The 16,865-nt window shown below is 36.7% G+C and overlaps 2 protein-coding genes across 6 annotated transcripts in view; one reads left to right on the forward strand and one right to left on the reverse strand.

Annotated features, from left to right (window-relative positions):
* Positions 1-285, reverse strand: part of LOC145996591 (uncharacterized) — a 33,911-nt gene extending 33,626 nt beyond the window's left edge. For both annotated transcript variants that reach the window (XM_083133138.1, XM_083133139.1), the window contains exon 1: positions 18-285. The gene's annotated coding sequence lies outside the window, so the exon portion shown is untranslated. The remainder of the gene's footprint in view (positions 1-17) is intronic.
* A 9-nt stretch (positions 286-294) lies between these two features.
* LOC145996592 (uncharacterized) overlaps positions 295-16,865 on the forward strand; it is a 95,076-nt gene continuing 78,505 nt past the window's right edge. For 3 of the 4 annotated variants that reach the window (XM_083133140.1, XM_083133142.1, XM_083133144.1), the window contains exons 1-5: positions 295-469; positions 5,057-5,214; positions 8,876-9,103; positions 11,917-12,004; positions 13,646-13,923. In XM_083133140.1, the coding sequence (XP_082989266.1) occupies positions 412-469; positions 5,057-5,214; positions 8,876-9,103; positions 11,917-12,004; positions 13,646-13,923 (810 nt within the window). In that variant the 5' untranslated portion in view covers positions 295-411. Of the gene's footprint in view, positions 470-4,179; positions 4,240-5,056; positions 5,215-8,875; positions 9,104-11,916; positions 12,005-13,645; positions 13,924-16,865 lie in introns of those variants that run through there. The other variant, XM_083133143.1, reaches the window with a different exon arrangement.

Here is a 16,865-nt window from a genome sequence, read left to right on the forward strand (position 1 = left end):
TTAAATGGAATACTTACTGTTTCGCCCTACATCGCCTGAGTTTACCTTGGAATGCTTCGCTCCTTGACAAGTAAACATTATCTTATCTATTGATAAGAAATGTTAAGTTCGTTTAACGCCTAAATGTAACTAGGATAAAACGTAATCGGAGGAATTAACAAAAATCTTCCAATCTTGTTGCTGACAAATAAAGTGCAACGACTGCATTTGCTGCAGAATGGCTTATTTCTTCAGAAGCTTTATGAACCAAAAAGCCATTTTTGCCCGCTCTAAAAAATCTAGCTCAAGAATACGTAGGAAACAAAGTAAGAGATAAAACCCTAGCTGTGATGTACACAATCTCCGAAACTCCGCCCTGAAGATAATGAATGACTGAAGTAGAAGTGAGTGATTTCATGTTGATAAAGAAACATGGAGGTCCACCGTGAACCAACAATTAATTACCGCAATGCTGAAAACAGAAACAAAGGTAAGGAGATTGACTTTTTTTTACAGTTTGAGTGACTGTTTAAACATTCTAAACTGTACGGTACACATTTCAGTGACTTTAACGGTTAGTTTATTGGAATCAATTTGAATGTAGAATGTTATCTTTGTGCGTATCATAGAACCTTCAGTGTCATCACCCATGGAGATATTTCCTGTAAACCTTTGCTTTTAATCGTTCCTATCAGAATAACTTCATAACCCTATGCCTAATATTCCTGTTGTGAACAGTACCGCCAAGCAGCATAAAAGGCCAAAATTAGCTGGGCTGCCAAGTCTGTAAACAAAGCATTTTCCTTATGCATGAATCGTCTGATACTACAATACTAGAAATTTATTCTGACATTTTTTTTGGTATTAATGTAGCCATCAATTGATTGATTGAATTGTTGTTTTAAGTCAACTTTATGCACAGAAAGACTAATAGAGACTGGACCTACAGTTTAAAGTGGGATCCAATCTGAATTTGAGAAAACTAAATAAAATCACATGTATTTTTACTTAGCTTTACTGTTTTGATATTTAGCCTACATTGACGAACAATAGCTTTTTAAAACTGTAAGTGTTTTCAATTTAAAAAAAACGTTTTGAAAAGGGGGTGCGGAAGAAAATTAAGGGATAATTAAAACCAAAATATACAACAAAAGTATAATAGATTCACGGTGGTTTTGGTTATTTTGGATAGCGTAGCGAGATACAGGCAATGTAGAAAAAATAAACTTATTGAGTTTAGCTATTAAAAACGATTCCTTGATAGGCAGCATATCGCCTCTGTCAAATTATTTGAAGGCGTACTAGGATTAGAATTCGTATCAAAGGGTTTAGGGGGATTACTAGTAATTTTCAATAATTGGGGGTACAATGTAGCTACTCCTGTAAGCCCCGTTCGTCCGCCACTGCCGTGTAGCAAATATATCGAACAGTTTCCTCTCACATCCAATTTTGGAGCGTCACAGTTGTGCTTCCAAATAGCTGGAAATGTATATTTTAAAATGTTGAAGCGAAATATATAATATAAAGGAAAGGAAACACTTGGATCTCATAATGTGGGCCAATTTTGCCACTCAAACCCTAGGATTTGACCTTGTGAGTTGTTTGGCATCCATCCAGGCCCGTAGCTAGAGGGGGGCAAGGAAGGTATTTTTTCCAGGGGGGCAAACAAGGCACATTTTCTCCAAAAATATTGTTGTTCCCTAAAAAAAACATTGCTTAAATTTGAATTTATGGTGTTCATGCAATAATTAACACATATTATTGTGGCTAAAATGAAATGATATGTGTGAAATACATAATTTTTGGTTGACTTTCATTTTCCAGGGCCCCCCCTTGCCCCCCCTCCTTCCGGACGCCCATGTATCTAGAACAGTTATGACATTTTGAGAAGTCTTATATTAAAGGTGCCTAATGTATTTGGATGTTTTTCTTGGATGTGTTGCTATGAAGTTTGAACTACTTAATTTTTGGTTTCCCAAGTCTATCTACCATTTGGTAATAGTGATTCATGCAGTAGAGAGGGGGAATGGATATTTTATTTTTGTTACTTAGCTTTGCTTTTCTGCCACTTCTAGCTAATCGCGACAATGAGGATGACGTCAAATTGATGAAGAGGAACTCACAAACAGTGCCGCAACCACAGGGGGGCAGGGAGCATTGTCCCCCCAACCTTGAACGGAAGTCTTTCTAGGGAGGGGGGGCAAACATTTAAGTAAAAAACAAGACTAGCAGAATCTAAGAATAGTAGGACAAATGGATACTCAAGATGGAATTAGTTTTTCCTTCCTGGCGGCCAAGGGAACTTGCAAGGGGGACAGAGAGGGTGAATTGCCCCCATTGATTTAAAAGTTTCGTAAAATTTTCTTGCTCGCAATGTCTGCTATTATTATAGTTCAAGTTCAGAGCCATAGCTATGGGGCAAAACGGCCTGAATGAAATAAAAAAATGTGTTAAAGAGAATGCCATGGCGCCCTGTGAAATTTTTTGCACCCTATTAAGTTTTCAGTTAGAAAAATTTGGATCTAAATATGTTCTTGCTCGCATCGATCCCAATATGATTGTTTTCTGTAATGCATTGTAAATTACCCGAGAAGTAAGACCAAATATGTAGCTACTTCAGACTGTTGCTGCTAAAAAGTTTTGTCTCAAATGCACGAATAATTCTTTTGAGGAAAAGGAGACAAAATTTGTATTATTTTTACTGTTGATTTGTTATGAGGCGGATGAATTGATTTTGTAATGTATTTAATGTATTCTCACATATTATATATTAAAGAAACTTTGAATGCATACACAATTTAGCGTTAACATGTTGCATACTTATATATTTTCTTATTTTACGTCGTTCCATGTTGCATAAATAAAAAATATGTTGTACATGAAAGTAATACATGTCATATGTACAAATAGAATTATGTACAGCATGCATTTTGTGTCTTTCAAAAATACAGTTGTGTGCTTGTTTTCCAGTATTAGCTAATGTGAAATTGAACGTGTTGGAAAAATATTTTCAAATCATTTGTTCCCTCACAAATACTTTACCACAGACTTCTAACCCCTTCTTGCGTGATTTTTAATAACGTCATTATGCTACTATTATTACTACCACTACCCCCACTATATTACAATTATTATTATTTGCACGTTTGTCCTAGTGCTGGCCCCCCTCCAGACAAAAATTCGTGGTTGCGCCCACTGGCGTACACAGGATTTTTCTCTGGAGGGGCTGGAATTGTATAGGTGGATGCTTTCAGTGGCACAAACTTATAGGGGTGCGTGGGAACATAGCGTAACTAAGAATTTGCCGTGTTATTATTATTATATTTGTTATTGTTATATATTTTCGTATTAAAATCAATAAATAATATTTTTAAAATAGCGAGTATGTTGCATATTAATATCATAATACATGGAAGGAAGAATTTGACATTTTTTTAACTTATAAGAACCCAATGTTTTTCAAAATTTGGCATCCCTGACTGCTTTCTAGTGGGCGGCATACACAATAAGATATATCGTATATTTAGAACTTTCCACTCTCACAAATATGAACTGGGGATAATTTTATAGGGCTTGAATTTACCACTCTGGTTTTTCCAGAGTTTATGGTGCTTTTACTTGAAAATGTCGATTTTTCAAAATTTCGGAGGGGACTGTAGCGTACGCCAGTGATTGCGCCTCTGCTCACAAAGAACACTCATGCCCAAGCTCGAAACTGGGACCCTTGGCTTCGTAGTGTGTTGTGCAAAAATTTGCCCCCTCTGGGATTGACTTTGCCCCCCAAACTAAGAATTCCTGGCTACGGGCCTGCATCCCCCTCTCCTCTATGGAGACAGATTTAACAAAGTGATTAAGAGTCGGATTCCAGTTTATGTGTGTATACGTTCTTCTTCTATATCTAATCTGTGTTCTTCTTTTCAATTTGATAAAGGCCTCCGAACGCGTAGTGATAATGACCCTTGTTAATGGGTCCCGGGATCGATACACGGGGGAGGCACATTGTAGTTTGGATCCCACTTTAAACTGTAGACCCAGTCCCGGTTAGCTTATCTGTGCATAAAATGGACTTAAAACAGAAGCTCAAACAAACTCATTTTGAATTCACAAACACCCTAGCGCACAAAATACACGCAAGCTGGTGTGTTATTGTTTTTTTTCGGAATGAACTCTTGGATGTGACGTCACTTCCACTCTGTGGTCCTTCCGGTTAATTTGGCCACAGCAGCAGAAGTATACTCTTTGAGCAGGAATACAGGGAAGGTATACCTTTTTATTTATGAAATTCTATTTTGTAGCTATGTTTACTCATATCTGAATTTTATGAACTAATTTGAATCATTAAAAACAAAAATAGAACGTGTGCGAAGACACTTGTATTCTCACAAGAATATAAAAAAGTTATAGAATGTATGTTTTACGAGGTCATCTTTCATATTTTTTTAGTGTTTTCTCTGGTGATTATTTAATTAATATCCTATACCACGTATTGTTCCCACTATTTAATGTGCATTGCGGTTTCTCCTTTTCTCCTCAGTGGAACTTCACAGTGAGTTCATTACCACTCCCAAAATTCGTCATGCAGTGCCGTGCTAAGAGAGAAAGTGTTTTGGCAATTTGCCCAATATGCAGAAATGCCAATGTTAGTGGAAAGTAGTAGCTAAAAAATCGGAATAGGTTTTTTTTTTTGTAAAACCTTATGTTGGCTGTACTTTCTCTACAGGATGTGTAGTATGACTCCAGCACTATTGTAAAAATATGTAAACTTTCGTGAAAGAAATGGAGCTGAAGAATTTGGGTCTGTTGTAGTATTATACTTAAGTATATTTAGCGGGTTAAGGACCTGTCTTCATCCAGTTCTCTATACATTCTTTCCAAATGGACTCTATATATTATTCACTGACTCTACTTTTTTTTCTTTGCCATAAGTACTGGTACGTAGTAAGCCATTTAGTTCTCAGGCTAATTGTCCTTTTCCATCTCCCATGAGAAAATTTAGAGAATGCACAAATTTTTAACTGTAAGAAGTATTTGTATGTGCCCTTCTCTTGCTTAATTAACTTTTTTTGTTCTTTTTCAGAGTATTCAACTGAGTACAGATTCACATTTGATATGGTTGACACACCGCAACCACCACATTCAAATCCACCAAAGAACCCGCCAGAGAGCAAACAGTCAATGCTTTTATCAAGAGAGGAGAATGAACAAGTATTCCGTCTCCTTGGGGAGAGATGCCAGGTTAGTTTCTCAGTGCCAGCTTGTGTGTATTTGTTGTGGTACTTGTTTACTATCCTTCGGAAACATTTATTTATTTTTACAGAAGAAACTACTTACCGTAATAAGTTCCTGTAGCATTGTCGAACATCAGGAAGGTGTTTTGTGTGATGTGGGAATGTTTCATAGCTGAAATTCATGTTGTTCGTTGAAAATTAATTCTCCGACTGAGAATAGCTAGCCCCACGAACCATTGGCGCGTGGATAGGTTAGTTCTGTTAGATTAGGAAACATAGTTAAAATTTGGTGTCGCGTTAGTATCAGGATCTAGAAATTGGAAATAATTGCGAACCATTGGCGCTAGACCCACGAACCATTGGCGCTAGCCCCAAGAACCATTGGCGCTAGCCCCAAGAACCATTGGCGCTAGCCCCAAGAACCATTGGCGCTAGCCCCACAAACCATTGGTGCTAGCCCCACGAACCATTGGCGCTAGCCCCACGAACCATTGGCACGTGGTTAGGTTAGTTTGGTTAGGTTAAGCAAACAGTTAAAATTTGGTGTCGTGGTAGTGTCAGGAATATATATATTTGGTTGTGAAACAAAAAAAATCGCGAAAATCGACAGTTTCCATTCCGAAAACTAACTCCTTATTTTCGCTTATTTTGTAATTTCTAGATGTTCTACACCTTTCTGGAATGTTCCGCGAAGCAGAATTTCACCACGCATTCCACGACACGTCATATTAGGTATATACCCACAGCCCATTCCTTCTAACGAGTAGCTTACATTCACTGCCACATTTTCGACATTCCTTTCCTTTCTTCACTATCCTGTGTTCAATTAAATTACAAAATCCACTGGATCTTCCACACCCAGTACGAATTTCACCACGGATCCACTACACGTCATGTTTATAACTTTCGTTGCAAACACAGACAGTTCAAAACACTGGATACCCAATGAACATGAACAAAACACAATCACGACACGTGATGTACGAAGCTGTACGTGCCAAACGCTATTGTTCGTCGGAGAATTAATTTTCAACAAAGTACATGAATTTCCGCTATGAAACATTCCCACATCACACAAAACACCTTGCAGATGTTAAACAATGCTACAGGAACTTATTACGGTAAGTAGTTTCTTCTGTAAAAATGAAGAAATCTGTCCGAATCATAGTAAATTAGTACCTTGTAATTACTAGATAACTATATTGTGATATACATTGCTAAATAGGTGTAACAGAGCAAATATGTACATTTACTTTACAAACATTCAAGCTGTTAAGCACTTATTGATGAAAATATAAAATAAAAACAATTGAAGATAACATATGCTAAAAAATATTTCTTGAACTAGTTGCTCTGATACTAGTTGTCTGTGACTTTTGAGTAATCTCATGATGGATGGTGGATAAGTAAAAATGTGGCTATTGGTGAAGGATTGATATTTGTATAAATCTTGATATTTTGAAAGATTATACTTTGCAAGTTAATCTTTAATAGTTTGTTTAAACTATATAGAGACATTTTTGTTCATAACAGAATCTTGAAAATGCTTTTATAGTGGCATAATCTTTAAAAAGATTTGGAACTTGTGAAAAGTGCCAAGTTTAAATTTGAAGCAGGAAATTATTATCTGCTTGCATCTGCATTATCAAGCTAGTAGATGAATAATGCATTACCTCAAATGGATGTTTTGAGAAATAAGACTTAAAGTGACTTCTGCATTTTGGATGTGAATTAACCATATGTGGAGTTTTAAAAAGTAAAGAATGGAAGCCATCTTGTAAATCTGGTTGAAGAAATTGACATATTGAGTATACTCAGATGTAGAACTGATGCATGCTAAAATATAAGAAAAAGACTTCTCTACCTTAAAAGGAAATATTTTCTTTGTTCTTCTTAACAAATGCATAATTTGATGCTGTTGAAACTTTTGTTTTTTCTTGTTTTTTATCAATATAATTTGCATAAAAATGCTTATAATTGTTTGTACATAAACGCTATTCCTCAGCATATGTAAGCTGGTATTCCTTTTCAACATATATCCGGAGCTTCCTACTGTGCTATAACATTAATTTGAATTCTGACAGGTATATACATAAAATGATGTGCCAATCAAGACTTCATATTTAACCAAGGGCATTTATCAAAGTGATTGATTAGTGAGATAGATTAACTGAATTGTCTTCTCGATATTTAGTCTCATTGTCTGTATCTCACTTCTCTTTTCATTTATCGTAATAATGGGAATTTTGATGGAAAAAGAAAGAGTGAAATTAGTCCAGTACAGGAGTTTTTCACTTACATGGGAGATAGTTTTCAATCAAATATGTCAGTTATTTGTGGTTTGAACATGCCGAAACAATTTTATTATGTAAAAGGGGGCCGTTGACTCACAGTACTCCCTTGAGAATTACATTGATTTTTTTTAATCAACAGATATCAATGTTTTATGTAATATAAAATTGGTTCCAGCACGTGGAAAACACGAATAACTGCGATATTTGATCCCAAATGATGGCCCGCGTAAGTAAAAACCTCAGAGTACTTTTGCCGCTTTTCATTAGTAAATACAGTACCAATTGTATGCACACTCAAATAGCTAAAGATAACTCCCTAAATACTTAAATATACAATAGATCACATCAACAAGCTTAGCATTCTTAACGTAACAATACATCTATGTAACTGTAGGCAATGTCCCTTGTACTGTTGTTGTGGAATGTGGTGTTGAGTGCTATATTCACCTGCACAAAGCTTTCGAGCTGTTCTGCTACACACCAAAGTAACAGGCATACTTCACCTAACAATAACACATTTCCTCCACCTAAAACAACTGAAAATGTTCATAAACTATTCAAAAATGTCACTTAGTCGAGAGGGTCAAGTGTACATGTAAAACATTGAAATTTGTGGATTAAATCCATTTTGATGCAATTCTTGATAGGGTACTGCATTGACATATGTGGACGAGGACGATGTTCTTAGAATCTGATTTGCCAACAAATACAAATCCAGTAATCCTTCCGAGAGTCTTTTGGTAGCACAGGCGCTCGGCACTAAGCAACTGGTTTGTGAAGCGACTGCAATTTAGTTTTCGCCCATAGACCAGTGAACACTTTCCGATCAATCTACCTGGTGTACCAGCCTTATGGCAAATGGAATAAGTTGTCCTTGAGTTAACAAATGTGGCCCTTTTTACACTAAAATCTTGTTAACATATAACCAAGATGACAAAGTTAATGTTTATATGCTTCTAAGGATGATCCAAATTACATCATGCAGTTTTACAATTTATAACCTTTTACATGAAATATATACGTACAGTAGAACCTGTTTTTAATGTTTTTCAGGGGACTACGGGGAAAATATTTAAAATGCGGGCAAATGTAAAATTAGGGAAAATTTGTAACATCATGCTATCTTGGAACCACAAATATTGAATGTATGATACGGGAAAATGTAAAATCAGATTTCCACTCTAGTTTTTCAAATAACAAACCTTTTAAACATCGCAAAACTTTTAATTTATTATTGAAAACTTACATTCTTTAATATAGATTACATCCCCAGTTGTTTAAAGTCTTAAATATCTCAAATACAAAGCGATCATTGCCAGATTGACTGGTGCGACACTCTTTTAACAACTTCATTTTTTTTTTTCTTTGTTTCAGTCCATGGCCACCGCAGTCATGCAGTTATTCCTCACAGAGCCACCTCATCACTCACGCTGGTTCAAGAAGGACAGCGGGGTATTGTGTCTTGTGAAGGACAACATCCGGCGGTCGTACTTTTTCCGAGTGTACTGCCCCGTGCGCAGGGCTCTCCTCTGGGAGCAGGAAATATACAAGGAGCTGGACTACACTGCACCAAAGCCTTTTCTCATAACTTTTGAAGCCCAGGTAATAAGTTCCCCTCACAGGGAATGTGCGTGTAACAGTGTTTGGAAGTAACAGTTTCTTTTTTCAGGAATTCTAACTATAAGTACAGGGTGACCCAGCATTCATGTACCACTTTGAAACATATACTGTGTCTTCAATCATTGATCAAATTTATTGACAACAGTGATACTTGAAACCCATTTGTCACTACACAAGAAACATTGCTATGTTTTGAAAATAATACCATGCCATCCATCCTGGTTAATGCACTCTCATACTCGAGTAACTACATTTTCCATCACGCACAAGAATGTGGCTGCCGGTGTGGTATTAATTTCCATCACGATTCTCTGCTTGAATGTGTTTAAATCTGGCAGACGTGTTTCAAAGGTGCCATCTAAATATTCGCTGCATCATGACAACAGATTCGCTGTTCTTGAAAAGTGTCTCAACAGCAAATGCGCTATGTGCAGCCGACCAACGCTCCATGTTTACTGAAATGGCATCTCGCTGAACACTTCTGCACACATTGCGTCATCCCTACTTTGAGGCATGAATCAAAATGGTATATGAACACTGAGTCACCTTGTAGCTACTTTTAAAAGTAAGGTGCTGTAACTGACTGTTCCTTTTTTCCGATAGAAGTAATGTTATCCATGTTTTTTGTTCTTGTTGTTGCAGTAACATTAATACATGAAGACATATTATGTACCACCAGAAACATAATGAATACTTATTTTGTAACAGTTAGTGATCTGTTATTGCAAGAAAATTTCTGGCCCAAGTTCCGATTATTAATTCCAAGCTAATCTTGGCACACTTTCCAGCAGAAAGTAACTAAAAGTTATATTGTTACTTTTCAAGCAAGCATAACTCGTTTACTCTTAAAATAAATAGCTTTACAAACACTGATATCTGTGTGCATGCATGCACGCAGTTTTGTGCAAGGGATGTTGTAACTTGTAGTTTGAAACTATTTCTTGTAGTCCTAAACAATGCTTGTGGTAATTATGATTGAGTTTTGTTCTTCAAATACTGAATTGTGTGCATTCCTTTCTAATGTCATTTTTTGTCTCTACTGTTTGCTTTTAGTGTGTAAACTTATCAAACTTTTATTTCAACGTGTCATTTGGGAAAATCAGTTGTAGTGTTGTGTTTATTTTACATTTACATTTAATTAACCTGGGAGAATGCACGTGGCAGGGTTTTGACCACAAATTTATTTTTTTCTTGACCTTTTTCGCATACGTGTTGGTTTGGCTCTTTCTATGCTGGACATGTGGGAGATGCACTGGCCAGCCAACAATTTTAACAGTGCCCTTCTATCATTTAAAAGGCACAGTTCAGTTTCATCTACGGTGCTTTTGATTGCACGCACTTTCTTGTGTTATAGATTTAACAATAGATGTTTATTGGATTTTCCCCTATAGAATAATCTTAACAGGGATGAAGGAAATTTAGAAGAAGGGTGCATCAATTTCCTCAAAAAATGGGATAAAGCCTGGAAGATTGCACCCAATATCGGTTTCCATGTTACTCCGGAAGTTATCCAAGCTGCTCAAGAAGAATGAGAATTTACATTGGATTTGTGACGCGATAAGGGGAAATAAGGAAATAAAGGGGAGAGGAAAGCATTCGTGGAGGAGTAACCTTCATGTGGATTAGGATGCACAGTCGAGCAGGAAAGGCCGTACCGGCAAGTTGTATATAGTGATACACACAGGTTTTTTTTAGTTTTGTAACATTTTTTAACATGAGAATAGGTTAATTAATTGTGCAAGTTTTTAGTGAATGACGAGTCTTTTATATACATCTGGGGCGGGGATATAATATGTTAAATGTATCCACACCAACCCTTGTCCACAATTCTTTTATTACATTTTAACGTGGTACTATGTTAAGTACTTAGTTTTTTCATACGAACCTGAATAAGGGGATAGTCAGTCTCCGAAACGTAGTTCTAAAGAAAGGAAAATAGGAACAACATACTCACATATGTAAGTACAGTTTTTTAACATCCTTTTTATACCCTATAATTATGAACCCGGAAGAAGAGAATCAAATTCATAGGCTTCAAGAAGGAGGAACAACGTGATAATGAGCTTGGAAGGGAATTTGAAAGAGTAAGATGACACATCTTTGGCGATGAAGAATGTAAATCAGGAAAATAAATAAAACACCACTCTTCACTCTACGTCTGCTTTGAACACACAGTTTTTTTAATGTGTGGAATGTGCAAATGGAAATCTTGATGGCGATGAAGGGGAAGTGAAGTGAAAAGATGAAATAGATAAGTAATAAAATTTAAAAAAACTGCAGAAAATATACTACAATTGTAAATACCTTTTAGTATCATAATTTTGTTCTCTATGAAAAAGTTTGCATCAGACTTATGTAAAATTATGTTTGTTTCGTAATTATATTGTATTCTTACAATAATAAAAAAGAACAAGAACAATTACCTATTAAACTTTTGTAAAATCATGTTTCTTTTGCCTATTATATTCTTACAAAAATAGAGAACATAACATTTTATTTAAAATGTGTATTACACTTTTGAAAACTCTCAACAGTTTTATTTATTGTATTAAAAATATACAAAAGAAAGAAGGAAACAATAAAATACAAGAAATTTAATTTTGCAATATGATGAAACAAGCGGTCATTTTGACCGTACGTGCCTCCTCACATAAGATGTTGCTGCATGCGTGTGTGTTTAATATCCTCCCTCTCTCTCTCTCTCTCTCCAACTTATTACACCCAGCTCTTCAGTACATGTATAGTATATAAGGGGGATGCTATGCCAGAAGCTTGACAGTGTTCTTAAATTCCAGGACTGCATGGCTGCATTTAATTTTGCTGATGAAGGTGAAGCTAGCATCATCAAGAGTGTCCTGTATGCCAAGAAGCAGAAAAGGATGGGTAAGTTTAGACAAGCCCAATCTTATCAAATAATTTAATATTTGAGTTTATATGTATTCTCTTTTTCAGTTGCAAAACTTTGTTGCAATTAGATAGACAATTATAGGCTGAACCTACCAAACAATGCTAAATAGCAAAAATCAAATCAGTTCTTAGGGTGTGAATTTTTCCATTAATATAAATGATTCCGGGGGCTGAGTCAAACAGTTGGGCACCTGTTTGTATAGTCACTCAGAGTAAATTGCTAATCACATCACCTCCACCCTGGCATGTAACAGGGAGAGCCTGTACACATCACAAGTATTTATCAAAATAAGGTGGTTGTGTCTATTTGTCATTTTATACACATACCAGAGAAGTGTAGATTGACTAGCCATGTGAGGTTGTGTTATTGCATGTGTATATCTTGGTGTAGCTTGAAGAAGTTCTGGGAATCCAGAACGAAACGTCGCAAATAAAATAAAATCCACTAAAAATAACTGTGTTAGATTATTTTGCATCTAAGCATGTTTTCTTTAAAAAAAATATTTCAAAAATAGATTTAAATTTAAAAAATCATCAAAAATGTTTTTTTTATCCACCCTGACAAAAAGTGATGCAAAGTACAATGTGTCCATAAAGTCGTGGTGGGTTTGAGACTCCTGAGTATCAGAACAAAACCATGAGATTTTCATTGGATTGAAAAGCATCTCAAAGAGTTTCAGAAGTGTAGAGAAGACTGGGGATGCACTTGCAGGTATTCATGTGACGTGGTGGAGTGGTTAGCACATCGCCCTACAACGCCAGGGGTCCCGTGTTTGAATCCTGGCCTGGGCATGGATATTTGTGAGTGTCCATTCATCACTCATCCCCATTTTCGTAAATTAGCCAAAAGTGGCACAAAAGGCGAAGTAAAATAAAGCAAATCAAATCATGTGACGTGGTGGCATTTCCATAGCGTTTGATAGGAAGGCATGGACATGGTCACCACCATAGGAAGGCATGGACTTGGTTACCACAATTGCCAGACTTCTTGCCTTTAGACTTTTTACGTGAAGCAAACAGTGTTTGTGTCTGATTTTTAACACTTGAAAGCGAGAGTCAGAGAAGTTGTTCAATCTGGCACATCTGATGTATGTGTAGTGCAAAAACTGGAATATCAGATGTGTGTGTGTGTAGGGCAACAGACAGAATCCACATCAAATTGCATTACATGTATGAAAGAAAACCTCTACGAGTAGGTCCCTTATTCATTTCACATGCATTAGAGCGACGCCAAGGGTCCCGGGTTCAAACCCTGCTCGGGTTTGGTTGTTTGTGAATGTCCATTCATCAATTTGATCATTTCATCGCGCATCCCCAACTTCGATTAGCCAAGAGGCACAAAGCGTGAAGTAAAATAAACTAAATCAATCAATCACATGCATTAAAAGGGGTTTACTGTTTATGGTTGTTTCCATAAATAGTTTTGAAACCCCATTATGACTTTACAGACACACTGTACAGATATCTGGTTAATTACAAATTGCAGACGTGTGAACTTTTTTGTGTCGAAATTAATTCGTCTTGCATTGAAAATAAGTAGGAATGTTAGTTTTGCATTTTTCTGTTGTCTGTGGATAAATTCCTGCAGTGTAGCACTAAACACTAATTCTTTCGCAGAGAGGAGGTCACGGCTGAGCATGCAACAACAGCAGCAGCCGCACCAGAAAATTGACCAGGGATACTCCAACGTTCCCAACGGCTCACTCACGTCCATCTCGTCCCCAGACATTCGGAGCAAGAGCGGAAAGGGGAAGAAGGAGAAGAGGAAGCTGACCAAAGCAGACATCGGCCTTCCGACGGAATTCCGACATGTTTCCCATGTGGGCTGGGACCCTAATCGAGGCTTCGATGTGGAGAATGTGGAGGACCCTCACTACAAGGAGTTCTTTGATAGGGTAAGCATCTGTTTGCATTCGAGTGAAGGAAGAGAAGTCACTTGCATGGAGAAGAACAAAAGTTCCATGTTCCTTGCTATTCACCTATGAGTTTTGTTCTGTCAACTCAGGCTCATTTTTGGCACTTTGTACACAAAACAAGCAAATACCATATTTCACCGCATAATTGTTATCACCACATGATCGTCACATCCTGTTTTTTCCATCCAAAAGTTTGTTTATAACCTTTCATCGTGTAATCATCACATAAGTGTGTCAGATAATAAAACCAATGTTAGCGGAACAGAATCTTCAGTCACAGATGATTAGATGTTTAAGTCCGTACTTCGTAACAATTTAGTAAATTGCCTCAAATGAATATTTCAACTCTAATGCACAATTCAATAATAAAAAAAATGGAAAAGAAGATGTTTGCCAAACTACCATGAAGAAATAGTGTATGCCGGTTTGGACTATATTCAATTTTAAAGTCTATATTCATGAGTATTCCATCCATTCTAATCTTACACCAAATACAGTTTAGAAAATTACCAGTAATATCTGTACATTAAAAATAATAATGATAAGAAAAAGCTTTTCATAATGGCAGCACCCCACTTTTTTGCAGGAAAACTTAGTATAAAGTCTGCAATGATTATGTGGTGAAATACGGTAAAGAAGGATGACAAAGCATCTTTGATGAAATTATGACTGAACTGATACCTGTATCAGAAATACAGTAAAACCTCGTTTATCTGGACTAATTGGAGAGGGGATAAGTTGACCAGTTTAACGAAAGTCCATATTAACTTCATACTTAAATAACCTAAAAGAACAGTAGGAAGTGCATTAAAACTCTGTTTATAGCACCAAACCAGTGACTGTACAATAAAGTAAAAAAGTAAAAGGTAAAGTGCTCCCCTGTGCTTAGCACCACGCCATGAAGGCGTATAGGGGGTGTGGGGGTAACGCCCCACACTTTCTTGATCCGGTCGTGAGTGGGGGTGATGTGATCAGCATCACGCCCCTGACCGCCTTTACCCCCCAGGGTTTCCCCCAGGTACCCATGTTATTCGACGCTGGGTGGGCGCCGGGGCCGCTTCCATCGTTAGAAAAGTTCCCGGATTTGAACCGGCCGGGGATCGAACCCGTGACCTTGAGCATGGTAGTCAGACGCGTTACCAACTGAGCCACCGCGGCCAACCCAGTGGCCAATTCAGTGACTGTACAATTATATTCATAATTATTCTTGGCAATTTAAAATTTCTGCTCAGAAAAAGCATAACAGTATTTTTGAGCACTTGAATCTCTATGAAAAACTCAATATGCTGACCAAGGCAGAATTTTTTTTATTTTAAAATATAAACTAAATGTAACATTTCAACCTTCTAGCAAGGTCTTCTTCAGACTCTATACCAAGTACAAATGAAACAAGGTACAAAACAGGAAGATATATATATACACAAAAATCACTCCCCTCCAGACACAAGATTATTAGAAAGTTGTTTCTGGAACATTCCAGCAGGTGGCCTTCCCTTGTCAACTGTATTTTCACCAGACAGGTGATTTAGCTAAACATTTCCTTTCATCTGGAAAGTGGTTGGACTCTTTATCTCACTCTCTTTTTCCTTTCTTTCTTCATTCCTCTTCCTTCTTCTCTCCTCTTTCACTCTTTCTAACACCTTCTTCCATTCTTTGTTTATCTTGAGTCCCCCATTCCAGAAAGTACAGTTGACAAGGGAAGACCACCTGCTGGAATGTTCCAGAAACAACTTTCTAATAATCTTGTTTCTAGAGGGGAGTGATTTTTTTGTATATATATCTTCCTGTTTTGTACCTTGTTTCATTTGTACCTGGTACAGAGTCTGAAGAAGACATTGCTAGAAGGTTGAAACGTTACGTTTAGTTTATGTTTTAAAATAAAATACATTTCTGCCTAGGTCAGCATATTGAGTTTTTCATATCATGGAAACATGACTTAATGGTGTTACAATTGAATCTCTATATTGAATAAAACTCATCACTGTTCTGACATCTATGTCAATCTTTTGCTTAGTTTCACTTTACATTCTATGTGATTCACTCTCGCACTGACTTTGCATAATTTTTTCATTCAGCTGTCTCCTCTTATTAGAGTACTTACTTTCTTAAGACTCTCAATTTAGCTACAGAAAGAGTATTTGTCACGTGCCAGTTCGGAAGACACAATGAGAAATGCAAGGAAGAAATGTTTCCCGAGAGCGACGACAGATGGCAGCATGCCATATAAAGAAGGAGCAGAGTTCATTGTAGAAAATTGGAGCGGAGAAGAGCGATTATATATATTAGTATATGAAAAATACATAAAGGAAGAGTATAAAAATTATAGAAGGAGTGAATGAAATGTTGTATATAGCAAATTAAGATAATTAAGAATATGCTCATATATGAAACAATTAGGAAAGTTAATAAGTGAGCAAATGAATTCAGAAATGTATCTCTCTCTCCTTTTTGATCTTCTAACGAGGAGAACATCGTCAGCTTTTGTATTTGTCCGTCCCTCGGTGGCGCTGTGTTCAATTAGATGCCCCGAAGCACTTATGGTTGCGCTTCTTATTAAACGCACTGGGCCATAGGCAGCGCTTGCTGTTAGCGATCCTGGGCTATTCCCCTTTTGGTCCTTACATAGGAGGTGGAGCTATTGTCAGTTTAGTCGACCCTACTCTTTCTATAAGTATAGCTTGTATCGTTTTGCCAAAGAAACGGGGAAAGCGAGCGCATATATGTAATATAAAGATTACGATTTGAAAGGGAAGAAATAAATTAGAAGAAAGAAAAGAAGAAGAAGACTTTTTTTCCAAAAACAGAAAAGGAAAGAAGAAGAAGTCTTTTCCAAAATAGAAGGAAGAAAAGAAGAAGAAGCCTTTTCCAAAATCAAAAAGAAGAAGAAGTATTTTCCAAAAACAGAAAGAAGGAAAGAAGAA

Source organism: Lepisma saccharinum, chromosome 12 (assembly GCF_977018435.1).
Source record: "Lepisma saccharinum chromosome 12, izLepSacc3.1, whole genome shotgun sequence".
Taxonomy (NCBI): domain Eukaryota; kingdom Metazoa; phylum Arthropoda; class Insecta; order Zygentoma; family Lepismatidae; genus Lepisma; species Lepisma saccharinum.